Source organism: Lacerta agilis, chromosome 2 (assembly GCF_009819535.1).
Source record: "Lacerta agilis isolate rLacAgi1 chromosome 2, rLacAgi1.pri, whole genome shotgun sequence".
NCBI lineage: Eukaryota > Metazoa > Chordata > Lepidosauria > Squamata > Lacertidae > Lacerta > Lacerta agilis.
This window is the reverse complement of record NC_046313.1, coordinates 53389200-53414397: the sequence shown is the minus strand read 5'-3', so window position 1 is coordinate 53414397 and position 25198 is coordinate 53389200. Positions and strand designations below refer to the sequence as shown.

At 38.5% G+C, this 25198-nt stretch overlaps 1 protein-coding gene across 4 annotated transcripts in view; it reads right to left on the bottom strand.

The window, feature by feature from the left end:
- RAPGEF6 (Rap guanine nucleotide exchange factor 6) overlaps window positions 1-25198 on the bottom strand; it is an 87374-nt gene that overhangs the window by 43329 nt on the left and 18847 nt on the right. For all 4 annotated transcript variants that reach the window (XM_033140075.1, XM_033140072.1, XM_033140073.1 and 1 more), the window contains exons 2-10: window positions 13753-13884; window positions 6485-6665; window positions 5275-5411; window positions 4353-4511; window positions 3767-3919; window positions 3247-3411; window positions 1405-1512; window positions 924-1127; window positions 185-293 (exon numbers count right to left, since the gene is read on the bottom strand). In XM_033140075.1, the coding sequence (XP_032995966.1) occupies window positions 185-293; window positions 924-1127; window positions 1405-1512; window positions 3247-3411; window positions 3767-3919; window positions 4353-4511; window positions 5275-5411; window positions 6485-6665; window positions 13753-13863 (1327 nt within the window). In that variant the 5' untranslated portion in view covers window positions 13864-13884. The remainder of the gene's footprint in view (window positions 1-184; window positions 294-923; window positions 1128-1404; window positions 1513-3246; window positions 3412-3766; window positions 3920-4352; window positions 4512-5274; window positions 5412-6484; window positions 6666-13752; window positions 13885-25198) is intronic.

Genomic DNA, 25198 nt, shown 5'->3' with positions numbered 1-25198 from the left:
AACTGGGTGGGTGGGAGCTTCAAAAGCAGCTTGGGAATGTAATGGGTGTGTATGCATGCAGTTCTTAAATGTTAAAAGGAAATAACTTTCAAAAACCTCATGAACTCACTAAAACCCTCAAAGTAGTTATTTGGCCAATGTCTCTAAGCAATATCATTTATATGGCTTATACAATGGTACTCACCAAAAATATTTGTTTTTACAGTGATGGAAAGATGAGTATTGTTTCTCAAGATTTCAGTGGCTTTTGCAAATGTAATATTCTCAAAGTTTTGTCCATTTACTTCCATTACCTTTAAAATAATGCAGGAAAAGAGAATTTTGTTATAAAAAAGATGGAATATTACCAACATGGAATCTTAATCCAGATACACCGAAACAGAAGTCACCAGACCATTATATATAGTGAGAGAGTGGGGAGGGTATCTGAAGAAGTGTGCATGCACACAAAAGCTCATACCAAGAACAAACTTAGTTGGTCTCTAAGGTGCTACTGGAAGGAATTTTTTTATTTTTTTATTTTGTTTTGACTATGGCAGACCAACATGGCTTCCTACCTGTAACTGGAATCATGGCAGAAAGAATTGCTCCCCTGCTTAGACTGTTTACGTATGTTTGTATTTCACTTTCCAATGTTACATTTCCATTTGACTACCATAACCAATCCTGAGAATAATTTGTTTTTTCACAATATAAATTTCTCATCGTGTTATGGAGACAAAACTATTTAGAAAACAGGTCAAAACACCATTAAACAAACCAAGGAACATGGGAGGGATGTGGTATGAAAAGAGTGGTTTTAGCCGAGATCTCTAAACCAGCCCAACACAACAAATATCTGAAGTCAATTTCTTTGGTTGAATATACTTCACTTAACCAAAGCAGATATATGATTGTAAATGAGACACTGGGTTTTACTTTACCTGATCACCACGTTTAAGCCCAGCTTCTGCTGCTTTGCTTCCTGGTTCTACTGTCTCCACAAAAATACCAAAACATTTTTCACTTCCTCCAAGGAGGCTGAAGAAAAGTGGGGAGTCTCTAGCAGGCTTCTGCAATGTGATTTGTCTCCATTTTGCCTTGGCTGCACAGGCGATGTTTAGTAATCTGAGGTGCCCCTTCATTTTCTGTAAATTGTCAAACACATGAATATCTCCCATCTAGAATTAGGTGACACCAAATCATATAATGGTGAAATTACACAGAACTACCTCACCGTCTGATCACATCAACCCATTATTTGCCACAACTGTGCCATGAAACAGCATTATCTCTATAATAAAAAGCCCTTTGAAAGAAATGTGCAGTGCTCAGTTAAAACCTTCTACAAATGTTTTTGATATAGTAAGAGTTGCTTTTAAAAAGGCATGATGCAGCACAAAACTCAATTTATTTAGTTCCTACCGCATTTTCCAAGTTTTTTTCAAATTCTTCCAAAAAACGTGTCATGGCTGGGTCTCCCTCAAAATCGTTAAAATGGTTGTTCACCCACAATAGTACAACTCGGGTAACCTAAGAACAAGTACATATGTGAAGTTAATACAAGTTTTATTTGTAAGAAGAAATTAGGTTGCTATTCTTAATATAGTTTTGGCACTAACAACCAGTCAAATAGCTTTTGTACCAATTATATACCTTTCCACTCTATGAGCCAATTTGTCTATGCTTTTATACATTTTTTAAAAAAACAAAATGACTATCTTTGTTACTAGAGAGAACAGGCCTACAACTCAACACCTGGAGTACTCTCTCTCTCTTCCATGGTTTTCTTATGAATCAATATTTCAAAGTTGCTGCCCTTGCAAAATATTTGTCATTTGCAATGGCTGCTTCTATGGAACTTACACTAATAAAGCTAGAATTTCCATCTTCATTTTTTTGAAGTAGTCAATTGGGCTATAAAATTACTGCACAACTGGCAGTCTGTCAGATACCTTGTCAGTTTAAAACAAAAATGTTCTTCAAAGAGATCTATCCAAGTTCTCTAACCGCATAAAATGTTACTTCCTGTTCTGAGGGCAATGCCTTTATATATGTAAATGTACAATGATATATAACTTCTGAGGTCATACTAATTATGACTTAATTCTTTTTTAATGATAATCATTTTACTTGGGATATCTCTTAGCTGAAAATTAAAGCAGTGACTGGCTCATGTGTGTGAACTGAAATACCTAGGCATAAAGATGAAGCAAGAATAAAAGTTCAAAATACAGCAGAAATATCTGAATCATAAATGAGTTTATTTCTCTCAGGTTTTTCCCCATCCCCCAGCTCTGGTATATGATGGCAGAGACTTTTATTAGGCAATAGAAACTTTTACCAACTGCAAGTTGATACTGCCAGCCTAAAAATAGTTAGGAATATTGCCTGTTCTCAGCATTCTCTGAATTTAAAACAATGTACACGCTTTATTATTACTGCTACAGTTTTTATATAGTGAATACATTATTTTTCAGATGATTTCTAAGTTCTCTGTGTTTCACAGTACTGTAAGTCACCACACCAAGAAGTTCAGATAAGACTTCATAAAGAAGAGTGACCCACTGTGAAGCAGCTGTGAAGATGGCAAATTCTATGACATGGATCCTTAGGAAAGGAACCAAAAATAAAACTGTCAATGTCACAATGCCATTACACAAATCTATGCTGAGACCACATTTGGAATACTGGGTACAGTTCTGGCGGCCTCACCTCAAAAAGGATATTGTACAGTTAGGGGGGAAAGTTCAGAAAAAAGTTAACCAAAATGATCAAGGAGATGGGGCAGCTCCCTTATGGTTACAGCATTTGGGACTTTTTAAAATAGAAAAAAGGCAAGCAAAAGGTAATACCGGTACAATAGTTGTTTATAAAATCATGCACAGCATGAAGAAAGTGGATAGAGAAGCTTTTCTCCCTCTGCCGTAACACCTGAACCTGAATGCTGAAATATTCAGGGCATTGCACATAGTTAAAATATGGAACTCCCTCCCACAGGAGGGAGTAATAACCACCAACTTGGGGGCTTTAAATAGGATTGGACAGATTCAAGGAGGAGGAGACTATCAATGGATACTAGTCATAACAGCTAAGCTCTGCATCTGAACGCTAGTTGTGTGGGCTTCACGCAGGCATCCAGCTGGCCACTGTGAGAACTTGATGCTGGCCTGGATAGGCCACGGACCTGATACTGCAGGCTCTTCTTATTTCCAGTACAAGAAAATTACCAGTCAGGGTTTGGTCATCTCTCATCTAGAAACTAACCTTGTCCCTGAGACTGTCTACCTGAAACCATTCCAATAGTTTATCCCCAACGTCCAGGGGGCTTGCCAAAAATGTTCTGTATGTTAAGAGAAAGTCTTCAATGTATGTTGGATCCACAATAGAATGTTCTTCTATTAAATGTGTAATCAGGCGTTCAGGTGTTGCCTTAAAAACAATAGAAGGCAGTTAATAATTCCACAAAAGCAATATACCGTTTTGTAATATCACTACCAAGCCATATTCATAAATCCAATTCCTAACTTTCATCCTAGACACATATTTATTTTCATAATACTTCCTGCATACCAATAAAGCATTACAACTCAGATCTATGTCTGTAAAGACTATATTGTTGAGTGATGTCTAATTGCCCAGAGGCATATTATTTCCACAATATATAGCCATTTGACTGCATAACAATAGAACTTCTATGAAAATGAGAAACTAGATCACTTTGTTATGAAACTGAAAAATGCTATATAATAAAACAACTTCTTTGTAAGGTTACGCTTTTGATCACCTTGATGACAATGTGTCCTTTCCTGGTTCCACTGCGGTCCAGCTCTCTGTGCTCTTTCACCATAACAATTTCTCCTTCTTCTTCAACCTTGTGTGTATTTTTTTCAACATGGTTCAGAATTCTCCAATAATCCTGCTGGGCTATACATACAAACTATCCAAAATAATAGAGGGGTATAAATACACAAGCAAACTGTTTTGTTTTTTTAAACCCATCAGTCAAGCCTAGAAACATAATTATGGCAAAATGTAATTAGAAATCAATCTGTTTCCATCTTGTTCATCCTCATAATTTATTTATTTTTGTAATACCTTCAGAGATTACTACAACTGATACATACAGATAAGAAGTCTTGATGAGAACTTGAATTCAAAAAGTAAAACTGTCCTGAGCTCATTTCAGCAGACTTTGATATATAAATAGGGAAAGCAGTGGTTCCTGTTTGCTGAATAGTCTATGCTATGAGCAAGAAAGCTGTAAGTGGTTACCATTAGCCAAAACTGCACTATTTTATTTCTGGACTGATTAATTAAATAGAAATTTTAATGAGAAAATGGAATAATGTTTTACTATGAAGTAATCTTACCTGGCAGTCATCTACTTTGGTCCGAACTACACCATTCATATATTGCTTTTCCAGAGAGGGAGTAATCCCAAAACTATTTCCCATACAGAGACTTTCTGTTTTCCCATCTCGATGGCTGATTTCCACAGTGCCATTTAAAATAACATACCAAGAATCAAGCTAGAAAGAAAACCCAATAAAAGCATTTCAGTTATCTTAAGCATCCAACTGTCTCAACAATAAGCTAAACAGAAGGCTCACTGGATGCTTAGTATGCCTCTGCAACAGCAATATAACCACTGGGGTAGCAATAAAAATGATCAATTTAGTAGTAATGTTAACAACCAGTACCCATCTTCCATGAAGAAACACAGAGATGAATGAGATATTTGGACAGAAATCGTTAATTAGGATTGTCATCCTAATGTAAGATTCAGGATGTGGTATTGTTGCTTGAGTTCAAAATATTCATCATGTGCATTTGAGAAACTATGGCTTGGTTCGCATGGCACATCTTAGTTACAAACTCATGGCTAGTGAGAAGAGAACTTAACCATGAACCCAGATCCAGATCATTATGATTCAGGAATAAAAAAGACCAGGGAGGAACAAAACAGCTGCAATCACCTCTCTGGGAGCCCACATTTGCACAGTTTCACTAAGCCATAGTTTTGCGTTACCATGATGTACAAACCAGGCCTATATCTAAGGGATAGAAACATGGTTTGACATTTGAAATAAGCTAGCAGTAAAAAAAAACTCCTGTGAAATGTTTTGGGAGCTTTTGACAATATGCAATGACACTGGGGAGTTATGAACTGCTACATATGCTGTAAAACTGAAAACATTTCACCCTCATCTGCATGGCAAATATATATATATACTATAGGTGTTTAATGATCACATAGCAACATGATCATGGCATGCATTATGCAATACTTACTTCTTGCCCATCATTAAGAATGATGGCTCCTGCTTGTTCTACAACTTCAAATATCATCACTGAGCAGAGTTCTCTCCTTACAGACATAGTCATGTTTGCAAATGCTGGAAGCTGGTGCATGAATTCCAGTAATTGTTCTATAAGAACAAAAATAAATATATGCTAGAAACAAAGCAAGGCAACATTTAGTTAAGTTTCACTATCGTGCAGGTTGGTATTATTTAATATATCAAAAATGGATTTCAATCTGTATTTGTGTCACTCATCAATTTATGTTAGTTAATAGGAGTGGCTACGAGTTGGAATCAAAGAGGACTTTCAGCATTCAAAGGCATCTTCTACTCAAAAATGGGACTTTTGAATGAGAAAAAGTGAAACTTATTATAAAAGCAGAAGCATGAGAACTGCTATAGAGCTATTTTAGCATTATGCAAACTCTTGTGAAATACTTTGCAAAACTGTGCCAGCAACTATTGTCCTATTGCTCAGAGTTAATTGGATCCAACCCCATGTTAACAGTACACAAGGAGGTAAGTGAATAAGAAATGGCAGTCCAATGTTAGAATGGGCCAATCTGCACACTTGGAAGAACAGGATGCTTAGGTCCTATATGCATAGGAATTGATGACACTTAGTGGATGGTTGCTTCCCCTACCTATACACACACAATCTATATATTTTATGCAATATATGAGGTTAGCTATAGATAAAAAGACATAGGGAATATGTGTAAATAGATAATGTCTATGCAAGTGAGACGTGCAACAAAATGTTGCAATGTGAACTGCTTCAGTTCAGAGTTTTAGCCAGACAGACACGCTCTCTTCAAGGATTCTCACTTCCATTCTCTCTCTCTCCAAATGTCAAGCAAATGGCTGGGGCTCTTTTGTGGGAGGGGGTCGTTCTTTTGTTTTGTTTTTACTTCTACAAAACTTAGGGTTCTCCCAAGCCTGCTAGTATCTCTCTCATATATGTCAATGGTACCACTTTGGCTACATAAGGATTGGCACTCTGTGTGTGTGTGTGTGTGTGTGCGTGTGTGTGTGAGTGTGTGTGTGTGTGTGAGAGAGAGAGAGAGAGAGAGAGAGAGAGAGAGAGAGAGAGAAATAAGCTACTATATCAGTTTGTCAATTAACTTTCAAATTACTAGATTATTAGGAATAATCTGCTGAAACTAAGTAGAAGTACTTTCTTTCTTTTTACGTCTCACCAATGTCATCATCTGTTTTGTCAGCAGGTTCCTTTTCAAGGCATTCCCGTACAACATCTCGCCCCAGCAGTGGATCTGAAGTTCTGTCAATGTCTTCATCTTCTTCTTCATCGTCTTCAGAATCAACTGGTGCTTCTGGGAGACCAGTTAGATCTACATCCCCCATCTCACTTTCGGTAGCCTGTACATAAAATCAATGCAAGTTCTTTAAGTTGCTGAAAATTAAGCACATAAATTTTGACACAAATCCACTAATGGACCCTTGTGATGTTTTGGGGAGTGGGATTGGGGATAATCAGTAAAGAATGACTAGAATATTCCACTTGTATAGGTATTTGTGAAATCCAAATGTTAAGTTCCATCAATAATGAACACAGAAATTAATAATTTTTAGGACCATAAAGCTGGTGCTGTCTGCAGCAGAAAGTAAGTCAGAACAAAACTGACAAGTTCTACCCTATAACCAATTTAACATAAACAATAATATTATATCCTAAAGGGAAAAATTGTTAAGATGGCGAAAAGAGTGATTGTACATTTAAACAGAATGATTTAAGCATTTATTATCTGCAACTAGGCCATGTCATATGATGCAGGTAAATTTAAACTCAAGCTAGGCAAGGTCAGCTAACCTCAGCAGATCCAGCTTGTTCTCTGAAAGGTTCAGTTTCTTTGAATATGTGGGGAACATAAAACCCAGCCCTTCAAGAGACTCTCAACAGTCTATCAAAGCAGCAGCTCATTTGATTCCTATATGGTTAACATATATAGAAAACTCCTGGCAAGTAAGGTCAAGTGCCAGTTTAAAAATAGAAAGATTTAGCATTTGTATAATCTAGCACTTTGTACAATGCAGCAGCATTTCCTATGACAAAAGGTTTTGTCAAGCAGAATCACCCTTTATAAGCTTGTATTTTTAAAATAATAATAATAATATTGTAATAAAGGTACAATTCAACTTATGGAACACTAAATCAGAAACAGTAAAAGCAACCAAAAGTTGAAAAGTAAATTCAGATAACATTAAAGATCATCTGAATAAGGTCTCTGTCAGCCCACTAGCCCCTCTTCAAAACTTGGCAACTCTTCTTACTTTGGAAAAGCCTCTATTTTCCCTCTGGAACTATTGCAAGATGGTCTTGCAAAAAGCCTCAAGCAAAGGACCTCCTTCTGATGGCACCACACCAGAAAAAGAAGAGTGGATTGGTAGGGTAAGAAGAGGGCTTTTTCCAACTCCATGGAGACACACACAGTGAGAGAGCTCTGCTGAATATGAACTTGCATTTTTTGGTGTTTCCCAGTGTCTGTCTCTCCATCTGTCAGAATGTATAGTGTATGTGAGGGTCTGTATGTATGCTCTGGAGAGTATGCATACACAGCAAAACATATGTTAGCCACTTTGACCACAGCCATCACCAATATGCAGCCCTCAGGAGGTTGGCCAATTTTCAACATGCTCATCAGCTGGGGGGGGGGAGCTACTCAAAGTCTAGATGAACAAACCACGTGGGTTGGGTGGGGGAAAGGGTTTAGTTCATTGCCAAGCATGGCCTTCCTGAAGGACAGTCAACATTTCAGGGAGAAGGAACTCAACTCATGATTCCTCTATATCAAGATCATTTGTAGCAAATTTCTGGCCCATGGGCCTAATTAGTTAGAGCTGTATTCAATATATCTACAGAGATAGCTCTGTCAGCACAAACATTTCTGCTTGGCCAATGAAACCATCACCCCCTCTCCTCTGCATGATGTTCTGAAGGGCTCTCCTGACCCTCCAAAGCAGATTTGGGGATGGTGCAGGTAAACACTGGGTAGGGGGAAGAGAGGGAGGAAGTTGTGTTATGCTAGTGTTAATTTCTTATACTGGCTTCTAGCAGACCCACAATGAATAAGACCCACAGAGTTTATTAACCTCTTGATCAAAGAGGTCGTCTCCAATTTGGCCCCATTAGGCTCCCCCCATTTGGTCCACTTGGCTGCTTATTCCAAGCCATGACCACCAGTCCATCATATGACATCAGGAACAAGACAGGTGAAGACATTATTTCAAACAGTGATGAATTCAAGTCACAACTGCAAAGGAATGTTACCCTGCCACACCACTTTCAGGAGTGATAGAACAGAATACCTTTGGGAGCTCCTGGTTCTCATGTGTATCTGACCACTTTCAAAAGCTGCTGACTGAGCACAATGAACTTCAAGTTCTTTCTCTACAGATATAGTTTAAAGTTTAAGTAATCTGATGTTATATGTTCTCTGCTGATTGACAGCTGCCCTCCGCCCACCTGTCAAAGTGGTCTACAGCAGGTTGGCTACTTCTGGATTCAGCTGTCCAGCTGGATCTAATTCCCCATCCCTGATCTATATATTAAAGGAATAGTCTCTCAAAACCCTAAAATGTATTTTATATAATTGATTTTTTATTTCTATTCTTTGTATATCGTATTGTCATAGCTGTCAATCCTCCCTGCTGTTCCCCACTGCTATATACATAGCTGTCAACCCTCCCTGCTGTTTCCCAATGCTATAATAAGGGAATTTTCTGCAAAAAAGGGGGAAAGGTTGACAGCTATGCATATTGTTGTTTTACTGCTATGGTTAATGGCTGACACAAATAAAGATTCATTCATTCATTCAAGAATAGTCTCTTCTTCAGAGAAAGAATAAACATTCAGAAAATATAAAGGGATATTCAGGAATTCAGTCTTAGAGCATCAGTAGTATTGAACCAAAGAAGATGGAGGCAACTGAGAGATCACTTGGAGTCCCTAGTATAATATTTATTTTAATATCTGTGGGAGAAGATACACAAAGAAATCTATTTACACCTTTGTAGCCTCCACATCCTCTTTCAGTAAGTTCCACAAAACTTACATATTTTGGTCTAGTAATTACATGATAGATAATTTTGATGCAGAAAAAATGATCAAAGGATCAGAGTCTAGAATTCACACAAAGCAGTGGCTGCAGTGATCAGCATGGACAGAACAAATATTGTATTTGTCCCATTAGCCATGATGAAATCCAGTTGCAGATCAATTTTGTTAACATATGGTTATAGGGCAAGTGCCCTAAGCAATTTAAAGAGGGCAAATAAATATGGAAACAAATGTGCTTACTACATGACAACAGAAAGAGATTCAGTTACACGATTATCAACCTATACAGCAGATGGAAAGCAATAAAAAACATTCCAGCTCTGCTGTTGTAAACATGAAATAGAAGGAAGACACATTGATTATGAGCTAAGAAAGTAAGAATGTTTTCTGAAATAGTATTGATAATATTTATTTAAAATGTTTGCTGCGAGGATTATGCTGTCAAATTAACATTTGTAAAAGATCTCAACCCTACACATAATTTATTGTGTATGTAAAAACATTCACTCTGTGCCACATTCAGTTCAAGTAAGCAGTGCATAGGTCAGTTTTTCCACATCTGTAAGTGCCAGGGAACTGCCACCTTGCCCGCTGATGGGACCGGAGGGACTGTTGGGATACAGGGAGCCCCAATGCCAACTGCGCAGCAGCACCTCTTCCAGCATGGAAAGCAGCCACACCTCCAGCGGGGAGGAAGGGGAAGGGGCCAGCCTGGCAAGGAGAGGGCTTGGGGATGCTACAGAGAGCCCTAGTGCCTCATCCAGCCAGGAGCGACAAACAGGGAGTCTGGCGGGGAGAGGGCTTGGGGATGCAACAGAGACCCTGCGCCCACCTCACCCGGCTGGTCAGGAGGGAGGCACGCCATTTCCGTCGCCCCAATTGTGCAGAGGAGTGAAACGCAAAGAGGGTAGGAGGAGACTTGGGGTGCCTAAGTTCTTATGCTGGGGAAAGAGCTGGAAGGGGCCACTCCCAGATTCTGCCAGTGACTGAGACAGACATGTATCTTGTAGCTCTGCACTATAAATAGATTGCACAATAAACCTGTAAACAGACAGGTTTGGCTCCTGCCTTGTTACTCGTGAGACACCACCACACGGACCTTACAGTAAGTAAATCATAGACCAGAGAGATGTTACACCTTGGACTTTAAAACTGAGGTCCCGGATCTATTCAAAAGAGATATGAGGTTACATTCACGGACTTCTTTTACAGTCATCCTTAATAGCAGCTAGTGTGAGGTGTTAGAACCATTGCTTTAACAGCTGATCCCCCCAACCACACAGAGATTACGTAAAAGTGTCAGCTTCAATACATACATTATCAAGGATATCAGATAAAAGTTATAATAATCCATGTGAATGCATGCATCCTGCATGTGTAGACTTTGGAATGTAAGCACTATAGATGGACTTTTTGATATTCTGAAACACTTTGTTAATTAATTTTATGTACCTTTGGATGGAATAAGCCTCATTTAACATTACTTTTTAAAACTCAGTCTATCATTGTGCACTGCTTAGGAAAAATCTACAGTAGAAGTAGTAGATGACAATACAATTAACGCATATCAATTATGCCAAGGTCATCCACTGTCACTTAATGTACTTTAGGGAACATTAATTATTAACCTATAGTGGATCAATGATGAAAATAACCTCCAAGATGTATTTAGATACAGACTAAACAGAAGTGAAATAATTAAGTTGCTTTTTATGGAATCAAGCATATATCAAAGAAGTTGTGTGACCTACTCCACAAAATTAATTTGGAAGAAGGGTGGAGCTAAATGTTAAATGCACATGTGCATAACAAGAACCAAACAGGAACAAGTGATTAGGAGCAAGAAGTATCAAGAAGGAATAACATATCTTTCCCACATCTATTGCTTTCCCTCCCCACCACTTTTCCTTAAACCTTGCCTGGATTTTCTTACCACCTAGTTCTATGCTTGTTTAAATCTAACCAATTACAGTAGACTTGCTGCTAGATAAGTATGCATTAATCAGGCCTCTTAACTTTGACAACTCCTTTATTATATAAAATATATAATCAGGCCTCTTAACTTTGACAACTCCTTTATTATATAAAATAAATAAAAATACAGCACGTCCAAAAGGCTTCAGGGGAAACACAAATGGTAGGCAATTTGTTGCTCATCAGCTAGCCTTGTGAAAACTCTGGTTGGAAACTCTGGTCATTTTCTATCCACCACTACATGAATCTATTATACAACATGGGGCTGGAAATATTCCAGGACATACCCCAAGCTATTCCATGGCTTAGAAATGCATGAATCTGACATGTTTAACCTAGCTGTGCAATCTTTTTTTCTTTTGTCTTTCTCTTTTAAAGTTCACATACATAGACCCTTCTAAAGTCTTTCCCACCACGAATGTCTAGAAGCTTATAGTCTGGCCAGGAGACTAGTTATTCTGGGCTTACTGCATGGCCGTAAGGTATAGATGTCTGGCTTTCTACAGGTATATATTTGGAGCCACCACATAGTTCACTTTTAAGCAGCTGTCTGAATCCACAGAGACAATTACGCAGGAACGGATATAGGAAAATAGGAATCTGCCTTACACAGAGTAAAACTGCTAGTCTATCCAGCTCAGCACTGTCTGCACTGACTGGCCAGGGTTTAAAACAGGGATGTTTTCCAGATGAACTTGGAGATGTGGCAGGTTGAATCTGGGGCTTTTGTCAATATATAGGAGATATAGCTCTCCTCCTATATATTGTTGTCTGATTATTGAATTCAAATAATCTTCCCTGTAGTCATAGCAATTTTGATCCAAATCTTTCACATTTTTTTGTACTACAAGCTCTTCAGTGAGAAACAAGTTTCATTATAACACAGCCTTAAGTTGCGTGTCAAGTCCCCGAGGCCTCCCCCCTAAGTTGAATAAAGACACATAGGTTCAAAAAGCCAAAAGCCACGCCCCCGGCCAACTGGATTGGCCAGCTGGGGCCATGATGCGGCCAGGGACTCCTGAATGTCACAGGGGCTTAGTCCAGCCCCCGCTGAGAGTGAGAGACCACATGGTCTGCCCGCAACGCCAGCCTGGAAGTGGGCTGGACTAAGAAAAGGAGGCTGAAGAGTTAGTAGGATTCATGTCATTTGTTCCCCTAGCAATGCAGAAGCCTGAAGCACTGTATAAAAAACTCTCAATAACACAATGACACAAAGTGTGTCTACATCAAACTAGAAACACATACTTAGGTCTATTTCTATTGCTTAAGCACTGTTCCCTTCCTATAGTGCACACACATCCAACAGGTAGATTGTGATCTACCAGTAGATCACTGGACATCTGTGGTAGATCACTGGCTCCCCCCAAAGAAGCTCAACAACTTTGGCACACACCCCCCCCAAAAAAGCCCTGCACCCCCCAAAAAGGGGGGGGGGAAATGGGGCTTTCCTCCTCCCTAAAAAAGCTCAACAACTTTGACCTGAACCCCCAAAAAGGGGGTAGATCACTGCCAGTTTTTAACTCTGTGAGTAGATCGCAGTCTCTTAGGAGTTGGCCACCCCTGCTATAGCGCAAACAGCTCTACGGTATATGCACCTTTAATGAGACTAATGTAAAATATAAAGGGTTGTATCCAACAAAGTTAGTGTAGAAGAAATGAACCTAGGTCATTTAAGTTAGCCATATTAATTTATCCCAGTTAGTCTACTCCAGACATAGGCAACCTTCGGCTCTCCAGATGTTTCGGACTACAATTCCCATCATCCACTGGTCCTGTTAGCTAGGGATCATGGGAGTTGTAGGCCAAAACATCTGGAGAGCCGAAGGTTGCCTATGCCTGGTCTACTCTAAATAGGCCTAATGTTGGATGCAACCCAGCTTTTACCCAATCTATTATTGTTAATCAGTTCAAGCCAAACTCACTCTAATGTGCCATTTGCTTCAGTTGACTTCAACATACACATATCAATAAGAGCACTGCCTGCCTTTTCAGTTGCTGCTGAGCCTTGTGAGTGTTCAGTGGCTTGGGACTCAGGACACCAAACACCTCTGATTGTATCCTAAATCTCAGTTGATACATTGCTTCTTTAGGCATCATGGGGGAAAACCTCCATTGGTTACAATAGCCAGGTATCACTTGAATAACTACATATTATCACAAGCACTGGTTTTATTATTATTTCAGTAAGATTTTAACCTGAAGCAAACTACATCATTATCTTCAAAATTATTTAATATTTAACTTTAATATTCCTCTAGTCTTACTGAACCCAACATATTATTTTATTGATTGTGTTATCAAACTTTAAAAGTATATGATAGGAATCTTATGCTTATGCTAGCATACAGGGATTCAACCATTTAAGTCCTCCCTCTTTTTATGAAAACAGAATGTTAAAACAAATTTTGGACTTACTTGGTAGATGTCAGATAAACTGCTACTCCCAGAATCACTAGCAATGCTGCAACCAGACTGACTTGAGGGGACATGTGTCACCTGTGGATGTTGACCATCTGTGAGATGCATCTTGGTCAGGTCTGCAGGAAGCTGCAAGCAAAATTGTAATGTAAGGGAAGTTAAATAGGCTTTCAATTTCAAGCAATATAACTTGATGCTGACCGAGAAAATGCAATATATGTTGGTTTTATTTTTTAGGCTGAAATATTGTCAGTTACCAACTACATATTAAGCCTCATTGAGTTTAGGAAATCAACTTACAGTGGAAACTTGCGCATGTAAAAATTGCACTGGCTGCCAATTTGCTAAGTTCAAGGTGTTGGTTCTGGTGTACAAAGTCCTACACCTCTTGGGATCAGAAAAGCTAAAAGAGCATCCTACCCTCTACATACCCAATTAGTTGTTGCTCTCTACAGATGAGGGTTTCCTGCAGATACCCTCTTATCAAGAGATCTATTCCATAAGATATAGAAATCTGTTCTTCAGTGTGGTGGCATCTAACCTTTGAAACTCCTTCCTGTTATACCTCAAACAGGCACAGTCTCTATTGCCTTTTTGGTGCCAATTAAAGACCTTCATTTTTAAAGCAAGCCTTTCAAAAGGAGATCAATATCCTAGGCTATACCTGTATTGAGTAGGAAATGAATTTTACATATGAAATTGTTTAATTGTTTTTATATAATGGAATCGTTTTCATTGGTTATGTTTTTACTGTGAAATTGTTTTGAGATGTTTTATGGGAAGTGTTTCATAAATTGGATCTAATAATAATAAATGCTTTGTATGCAAGTGGTTCCACATTCTAGCCTAAGCATCTCCATTTTCCAGTGCTGGGAAACAATAATACTTCAGTAGCCTCTGCTGCCACATGCTTCTTCGCAAATACATTTTGCAAACATCTGTTACTATCACATTATGCAACAATTAATAGTACAGTGTGTTTGGCATAATACAAAAGTGTTAACACAATAAATATAAGGGAGGAACCACTACCTGAGATGATTATCTGTAATTTAATTACAATAATAAAATATTTAGTTCAGAAGCAGAATGACAGCTATTAAGATGTTGTGTTCATTTGAGCCTCTGCTCCAAATGTTGTAATACTGTTCCTAAAAACTGTATAGGAAGAAGAGACTCTTCAGTGGAGAGATTTAAAGCACACCTTGAGTTAACTCAATTTTAGCACATTTCAAAACAACCTGCTTAAAACTGTATTTCTTTTTGAAAAGAAGAGAAAATCATAACTGTGAACAGAAGCAATGTGCTCAGATTGAGAATCTGCAAGTAGTATTTTTCTGAACACCTGCTAAAGAACAGCAGATGCGAATTAGTGAACATGTTCCAAGGACATTAGGAAGTTTCCAGATTTGAATAGTAGTTTCAAAAGCCAGCTAACAGATTGGCCAGAATGTGAGGCTGCTTATATTAAAGAAAGAAAGAAAAATAAATCCCCTGGCTGAGAATTAATTGGCTTTATGTCAGCACATTAGATGAGATCCTGGCATATACTTGCATGACCTCTTTATGTAATCACAAACGCAGCTCTGAAGCAAGACAACCTACATTTACTAAGTCCTAGGTATTCTATTGGGGGGGGTGGAGGGGGAATACTAAATTCAGTAGCACCTGCATGTATACTATTCTAGAACAATGAAGGTGAGCAGGCACAAATGCCCATTAGCCAAAATCATCAAAGTCAACTTATCTTTAAATAAATATATCCATGACATATCTGCCTATATTTTATCTTATATTCTGCCTGTAAGATTTGCATAACAAGTTACAAAATAAAACATTAAAAGAAATATCAAATCAACAATTATGCAGTGGCCATTAACTGAGATGCAAAAAAGTTATTAAGGGGGGGGACACAACCGCCCCCATTAATCTAGTGCATGAATGCACGGCCAATTATTTTGGGGAGGGGGTTTCACAGTTAGGGCACCACCCAGAGAAAGCATTGTCCTAGATAGCCATGCCCTTCATCTTTGAAGGCAGTGAGGTTCAAAGCAGAGGCTCCAAAGATCCTAACTATTTGGAGTTTCACTAGAAGCAGACGATTCCAATATCCCAGACCATTTAGGGCAGGAGTCAGAAACCTGTGGCCTTCCAGATACTGCTGGACTACAACTCCTATCATCCCTGACCACTGTCCATGCCGGCTGGGATTGATGAGAGTAGGGAGTTCAGCAACATCTGGAGAGCTAGTTTCTCATCCCTGATTTAGGGATTAAATTATGTACATAAACAAACCTAAAACCAGTACAGATGCTTAAATCACCAGATAAATATGGTAGCAACTATATTTTCAACCAGCTGCCAGTTTCGAAAGACAACCCCATGTAAAATGCAACATTCTAACCTGAATGTTATCATGATTCATGACATGATTCACCAAAGCAAGATCATGTTTATTTGAGAAGGGCTAAAGCTGCAGTACCTATTGAAGCTGGTGAAAGTTGCCATGGATGTTATTTGGGCATCCATTAGCAAGGTTTTGTTAAAAGTTAAAAGTTACAGTAGTGGACTGGATTCTTCAGTTGACTGCAACTTAATTTAAGAAGTGGCTGAATCTCATTTGCATGGTCAACTGTACCACATACCAACACCAGCACCATCTCTCTGGATGCTTTTACAGTGAAATCTAGAAATATTTGCTATTTTAAAGAAAATAAAATTCAGATGCAGTATACATTTATTGGATATCATTTTTAAAAGCTGGCTTTATATTTCTGACTGAGCGAATGCGTAGTTATCACTGTAGGCAGAGCTACATTTCCCTCAAGATAGAATCAGTATTTTATGTTCAGTTGACAAGTGAATCCAAAATTACTCCTCTTCTCTTTATAAACTAAAAGATTTCAGATTGTAATACATTCTGCGAGAAGCATATTGGTCCCTCCTTTATAAACCAGTAGTTGGCAACCTCCATGCTGAACCGTGTGGTACCAAACAGAATTTGTATAGTGGGTGAAAGAGACTGAATGAGCTAATGTGAGTTATTTTTAAGAAAACAGACTAATAAATCTCCAAAGCTGAAATGAGGTGCATGAATGCACAAAATACCTATTTGAGACAAGCAACCTTTGTACTGCCTGCCATTTTTAACATAAATCTCTGCCTCTATTTTATATACATCACATTTATTATCCACACATATCGAGCTGCCTTTCATACCTCACTATATTGAACTGCACTGATATGATGAATTTGTAACATGATGGTAGCAGTTGTGAAAATGAAATGTAGGATAAGGTTTGAGCCATGTTTACTCAGTATAATATAGCATATTTATTCAACTGTGAATGTTTCAAATGAGAGATTGTGTAAACCAAAGACATGTTTTCCAGGAGCAGATTTGCCCTCTCCAGCCAGATCATTACCTGCATCAAGAATTCTTATAATAATGCTGCAAACACACAATTATTTGTTCAGCTGCCTGAACAATGAAATATTGTTCTACTGCCATCCCTACCACTAGAAACTTTGCAGATCCTACTGTCCATTGCCTTCCCTAAAGCTGTATTTGTTGCAAGAACAGTACTTCTTTTTCCTAATACTGCATGCATAGAAATAGTTACAACTCTAGGATTAGTGATTTTCTATACTATATATTCTGGCTACTCTACTCATTCTGGCTACTCTACTCTTCTTGGTTCTATGGCACATCCAAATGGACCTCATTTAAACAATTTCTCATGTGGCCTATATCTCTACAACTTGATGCTCAGTCTGAAAGACTGTCTCCCCTACCTATTTTCCTCTAGTTTTCCTGCCCTAATCAGTATAAGAAACAAATCCTGAAATTACTCAAGAATAGCAAGCCAACTCTTAGATCGCTAAATTAGCTCTGCACCGGGCTACTTGCCAGCCACATTTCTTTGGAATACAGTCACTTTTTGTTTTATTGGCTCCAGACTTCCTGCATAAAACAGACTAATCTTTTTAAGAATATTTATTTGCACCTTATAACTGTGGGTTTATATGGGGACAATTGCTCCATATATACCAAGTATACTTAACAGAGGACTGGACCAAAATACAAATAGGTACAGTAGTTCCCACACATCTTGCTGCCAATGTCAATGCAGCCCAGTGAATAGTGACAGAGCTGCATTCACTGTTCAAGTGACAGTTCAAGTCCCATTAACTCATCAGGTGATGCTGGGCAACCCCTACTTCAGCCTTTGTTCCCTACTGTATAGGTAATTGCCCTAGCTCATACGCTTATCATGCAAATAAAGTCGATACATATTACCTAACACTATTATGCACTAATGGAAATGAAAAAATACTAAAATAAAACTACAGTGGTACCTGTTTACGAATGATTCGATTTACAAACTCCGCAAAACCGGAAGTAGTGTCCCAGTTTCCGAACTTTACCTTGGTCTAAGAATGGAATCCAAACGGTGGAAGGGCACCGGCGGTGGGAGGCGTCATTAGAGAAAGCGCGCCTCAGTTTAAGAACGGTTTCGGTTTAAGAATGGACTTCTGGAACGGATTAAGTTCGTAAACCAAGGTACCACTGTATTAAGTTCTCACTATTCTGTAATACATATTCTTCCTAGATACCATATTTTTCCTATGTATAAGATGACCCCTATTTCTTTTAACCCAAAATTAATAAACTAAGTTGTTTAGCTTTTGGGGGGGTGGGGTGGGGAAGGTCACTTCCGCCAATTGCTCACCCGCCTGCCTGCCACTGCCGATCGCTTGCCACAGCCACTGCCGATCGCACACCTTGCCACAGCCGCCAATTGTCTGCCTGCTTGCCGCCACCAACAGCCCACCCGCCCACTTGCTGCAGCCACCAATCGCCTGCCTGCCTCACCACTTGCCTGCCCAATTGCTGCAGCCACAGCCAATCGCCAGCAGGCCTTGTCACAGCCACCAATCACCCGCCCAATAGCCGCTGCCAATCTCCTGCTTGTTGCTGCCATTAACTGCACTCCCCCCCTCTGCATTCACTATCCATGTATAAGATGACACTCAAATCTTGCCTAATGTTTTTTTTTTTTTTTAGCAAAAAGCATCATCTTATACACAGGAAAATACGGTATTCTCCCATCTAGCTATTTACATTTAAGCCTTCTCAACTGGGTGAATAGATCGCTGACATAGGTATTGTTCATAACTACCGTAATCTTCTGTTGTTTTTTGTGTTGTTTTGCAACTGTTTTTGTTATATTTTGTGCATTCTTTGGGACATATGTGGAAGATGATCAATAAATAACCATTCTTATTGCACATGGACATTCACCGACTATCCTACTTTGTCAACTGTGTGAATTGATCTGGAAGATGGCAGGCTTATATCCATGTAACTAATAAAATAGTCATACAAAAATATGAACTGTTTATTTAATGAAAAGGCAGATTAGAATCAGACAACTGACAATGTTAAGGTGACAGGTTTCACATACAAAAACCACATTCTTTCACTTCATTTCAGCCTTGAATCACCACTACTGACCTTTTTAACAAGAGGAAATTAAAATGCAAGAGACCATGAAAGTGTGCTAATGTGCTGCGTGCCTGAATGCATTAAGAGTCGAGGCATTCAATGACGTTGCTCCCACAGCCACCTAATTATATTCTCTAGCCTAGATAGCGTTTCCTATCACACACAAATACTTCATTAACTAACCTATGATAGAATATCAGCAAGCTATATGTACAAGCTTTTTATCCATATATGCTAGCTAAAAATACATCTATTCTTGGAAAGTCTGTTCTGATGGCACAGGACCTTTGGTTTGTGACACAGACCTAGAATATTAGCTGTCTGACAGCAGTCTGGAAATTTGTTTTTCTAAGGGTGGCACACATGGCCCTTAAGACAGGAAAGCTGTCATCATAGCCCATGTTCTAGGTTGACAGCTGAGCCATGGGGTAGGGAAACTAGGAAAAAAGACAAGCGGAGAACATGAATTATAACTCATTTCAGAATGGTAAAAAAGCAAACATATGTGATTCAAATGATAAAATCGTATAGACCAGGGGTCCCCAAACTAAGGTCCGCGGGCAGGATACAGCCCGTGCGAGCCAATTATCCGGCCTCCGACGACCGCCGGCCACTCTTACCAACGCGGCTGCCCATCTCTGGGTCGGCACGGCACCAGAAATAGCTTGTGCACGTGCGCAAGCGTCATTTCCGGCACACTTCCGGGTCTGCGGAGGCCCGTGCATATGCGCACAAGCTATTTCCGGTGCCGTGCTGCTCCCCCAGCCCACCACGCGATTGGCGCCAGAGGAACCGGCCCGAGGCCAGGTAAGTTTGGTGACCCCTGGTATAGACTGACTGATTTAACTAATGAAAAGTTTCAACAAGGGAGTAAATATCTAAGGGGCAAAATCAGTCCCTTGAAGTGACCTCAGAAGCCAGTGCAGATGGAACAGAATTGGTGTTACAAGATCAGTTTGCCTTCAACAGTCAACAGTCTGGCAACCACATTCTGCACTAATTGAAGCTTCTGGACTATTTTCAAACACAGTCCCTTGTAAAACATATTTCAGTAATTCAACCTGGATGATGACGATGGCGAGGATTATATGCTCTGGTAGTTGAATGTAATATTTAGATCAGATACTGTATAAGGAATCTGTGATCTTCCAGATTTTATTGATGTACAATTCCCATCATCCCTGACTACTGGGCAAGGCTGGCTAGGACAGATGGGAGTTGGAATAATTCCATTGTTTAACCACTGGTACCATCTAGCTCAGAGAACCAGTGTGGTGTAGTGGTTAAGAGAAGTAGACTCGTAATCTGGTGAACCGGGTTTGCGTCTCTGCTCCTCCACATGCAGCTGCTGGGTGACCTTGGGCTAGTCACACTAAATTGAAGTCTCTCAGCTCCACTCACCTCACAGTGTGTTTGTTGTGGGGGAGGAAGGGAAAGGAGAATGTTAGCCGCTTTGAGACTCCTTCGGGTAGTGATAAAGCGGGATATCAAATCCAAACTCTTCTTCTTCTCAGTACTGTCTCTGCAACTACTCTCTAGGGTTTCAGACAGGAATCTATCCTGGGCCTACCAAGAGACGCTGGGATTGAAACTGGGACATACTGCATGCAAACCAATTTGTTTTACCATTTTGTTTTGCCCCTTCCCCCACAAAACACGGGATGCTTCACCAATCTCTCTTTAAGAATACTTAACATTTTACATACCTGCTTCTTTCAGATATTTATTGCATTTTACTTTTAAAAACAAAACAAATAACACCACTTTAACATTAAAATATCTGATTTTAATGAGAACACAATATGTATTATTAAAACAGATTAAAAGTGTCAGCATTATTGTAGGGCTTGTTCCACACAAGCTAATAATACTTCTACTAATTTGTAAAGCGTAAGTGAAAGCCCAAAATCATAGATGCTTGGTGTACTTAAAGAGGGAGGGAGTTCCAATGAACCAGTGCCACCACATTGAAGGACCTGTTTCATGTACAGACAATCCAAGCAACCGAAACACAAGGTACAGTCAACCGACCCTTTTCAGCACACCATGGTGGTTGGACAGGATTGTAGGGGCAGAGATGTTCTTGCAGATAGCCTAGTTCTGAGCTATATAGGGCCTGATGTACCAACTTTAAAACCTTAAGAGTGGCTAAGTAGCATACTGGCAACCAGTACAATTCCTTAGGTCTGCTTCACACACCAGTCTAGCTGTGGTTTCAGGTCCCAACTTAAAGACAGCTCCACATAAGCAGTACTGAGATAATTCATTCATGAGGTTAACATCATAAGCACAACATTATCTTTGTTAATTTTCAATAGGTTGGCCATCATATTAGTGGATAGCCTATTATCACCTAGGGAATTCACAGCTGAGGTGGCATGTCAATTGAAGACTTGCTGCTCACACTCCCAACCATCACTCTCAAACTGTGTGAAAATACTTCTCTTTAAAAATTCAGCAACAAACGTTTATTGGAGACTACAATGAAAACAATGATTTATGGCAACAACAAATTTTAAAACAAATTTGACCAGAAGGTTTTCAGGATTTATTACATCATATTTGCAGGAGGTGTATAAGGGGTGAGATGATCTTTCAGGTCTCTTTCAAGTTATGCAAGTCTTAATGTGTGTGACAATAATCAGTGATTGTCCAATGTCCAAGTGTCCAAACTAACAAGCTAGTCATATGTGTAAACACAAAGTTAGAGATTTATGAAGTGATTGTTTTCATTGTTTTATTCTTCAGTACAATCGTACCTTAGAAGTCTAACAGAATCCGTTTTGGAAGTCCGTTCGACTTCCAAAATGTTTGGAAACAAAGCATGGCTTCTGATTGGCTGCAGGAAGCTCCTACAGTCAATTAGAAGCTGTGGAAGCCCGGTCAGATGTTCAGATTCCAAAAGTAGTTCGCAAACCGGAACAGTCACTTCCAGGTTTGCGGCGTTCGGGAGTAAAAACGTTCGAGAACTAAGCTGTTCAAAAACCAAGGTACGACTGTATCCCCTTTCACAAAGAAGCCTTCCAAGTCTTTCATGGTACAAAGCATTTTATATAAATCAACACACACATCTGACAATGAGCAACATATAAAAGAAACAGGTGTTTACCAATATTTTTTCCTTAAAAACTACAGGATAAAATTAGTTATCTGATCAAGCTGGCTAAGTTCCTATTATCAAGCCTTTAAGGGCAAAAATGCAATGTACCATTTCAGAATTAAGAAGAGCAAAAATGCCAGAGAATATAAAAGCATTTATGCTACATAATTTTCTACATCTGTCTTTGATTATAGCAACCTTACGGTAAGAGCTGTGAAAATTTGTTCCAGTAAGTGCCCAAGCGTTTTTACCTATTTTAAATCACTTTAAACAATGCAAAGAAAATCAAAAGCAATAAAAACAGAGTGATTTATTTCAAGTTACTAGGAACTCTTGTTTTAAACAAGAAAATGAAATTTGTATTCAACTAAAACTGGTGACATCAATGGTCTGTGGGCACTAAATCATCTTTCTGAATGTTATACAGTACAGTGTGTTGAACAGAAAGAAAGCAAAATCAACAACAGACAAGTAGAAGGTACTTGCTTCTCTTGGAAGGTGGGGTGCTTCCATTAAGAATTCCAACAAGGAACCAACTGAAGCAGTATAGATTAAGACTGTAATCCTATACCCAAGGGATTCCCAAACTGTGGCCTGCAAACTATTCAGGCGGTCTCTGTTGTGTCTATGGATTTATGGGTGAAGACAGCACACCCATTGTATTGAAAATATACATTTATTTTTAATTGTAATGTTGTTGCTTCTTATATTCTATTTCTGATATTTTCTTATATTGTATCTTATTGTATTACAAATTTGAATTTTATGGAATTCAGATTGTAATACAATAATACATAAGAAATAAAAGCAGCAATAAGGATACAATTAAAAATCATATAGCATCTAGCACAGTACATTAAAATTGCTACAACAGTCTGGAAAAATCTTGATGTGGTCCAAGTGATACAGGAGGGTGGGAGTTTTGGAACCACCGTTACACTCCCTTACCAGGGAGTATGGTCCCCTGAAATTAATATGACTTTTTTCCAAGTAAATATGCACAGGATTGCACTTTCATCTATAGCAGTCAGATTTAAATAGGCAACTTGTACATTATCTTATGTGATCAAATAATATTTTAACGTAGTAACATCACAACAAGAAGTCAATTTCAAATACTATTAAATCAGTGACAATTGTGAATGTAAGCATTGTAAATGTAATTTTTATGACAGGGGCTGCTTTTTAACCATAGGATGATATGCTTTACACACAAGTCAGACCATTGGTCCATTTAGAACAATGTTGTCTACACTGACTGTCAGTGGCTCTCCAGGATCTGAGTCAAGAGCCTTTTCTACCCGGAGGTGCCAGGGTTGAGGCTGGGACCTACTGTGTGTAAAACATAGATTTACCACTGAACTATGGCTCCACCTAATTTGATTCAAATTGAATCAGTTGGAATCCAACAACATACAGGAGCACACTATCTTGGCTACCACTGATTACCACAAACCACAAATGGCCTAGAAATTAGAACCTGAAACGGGTTTTTCATTTAAGTTTGGAGGCAAGTTGCTTTTTGCCCATTTTGATCAGAAAGGAAAACTACGGTTTGTCCCAAACAGGGATGGAAGGAGGAGGGGATCAAGAGAAGAGAGTACACTTGTCTAATAGAAAACCAACAACAGATTGACTATTAGGCATGAGTTAGGCCACTGTATTATTTATAATATTTAACCTCAAGAGTCAAATATCTTACTTCACAATTGCTTTCCCATGTACAAGAAGTAGATCTTTTAACTCCATCAGCTTGCTAGGATGTCATGATTACATTATTAAGATCTCTGCATTAAATTAAAGGTTTGTCTTTAAGTAAGTTCTTTCTAAAAAGAGACTTACTTCAAATGGTATTATAAAAAGCAAAGGGATCTTATTTTTCTTTTCTTTTTTAGATTAAAATAGCTTTATTTAATTTCAAATTTATAAAATACAATCATATCAAATCAAATAAACAAATAAACAATAAACTAAGAATGAAAAGCATATAATCTAGCCATAATAACCCAGAAAAAATGTATGAAAAAACAAAGCACACGGAAAAGAAAAAAGCAAAAAAATATAAATAACAATTAAAAATTGGTTTCCAATTGTCTGTATATTGCTTCCCTTAGTAATAAAACAAAACTTGCTATACCTCATACAATAATTGAAAAATAAATAACTAAATAAATAGCTCACATTTTAATATAAATCTCCCCACATATATCTCAATCTAAGCAAATCACCAAATCCATTCTTATACCTTCTTTTTTCAGATAGTCTTCCACATATTTCCACTCAGCCTTAGATCTTTGTTTTGATATATTTCTAATTGCTGCCGTCATCTTAGCCAAATTCATAAATTCCACCAATTTAATCAACCATTCTTGATCTTATCTTTCTTTTAAAATGAACTTTTATTTATGTGGATTTATGTTCCCACATCTATGTTATTTCTTACTGGTATTCTTAAAATGTATGGGAAGTGGATCCCATCATGACCAGGTCAAGAAATTACATCCTTGCAAAGATGGACTAGTTGACGTAACTCAGGGGTCTCCAATATGACATCCACAGGGTCACGCGTGCCTTCACTGTTGTGTGCCACCAGAGTTTCTTGTGCACACACAACAGTTTCTCAACAGTTCTCAGTTTGCAAGTGTGCTCATGGACCCAAAATATTTTATGACTTAAAGAGTTTTATCCTGTGAAACTCTTAGGATAAATTGTTTCAGATAGACCAAATCCCTTCAATGTCTCACACTGATACTCCAGTAAAACGTGAAACATTTGATTTTAACAGATTAAAAACATAGCAGTGCTGTACTCACTGTACTTACATTATTATAATA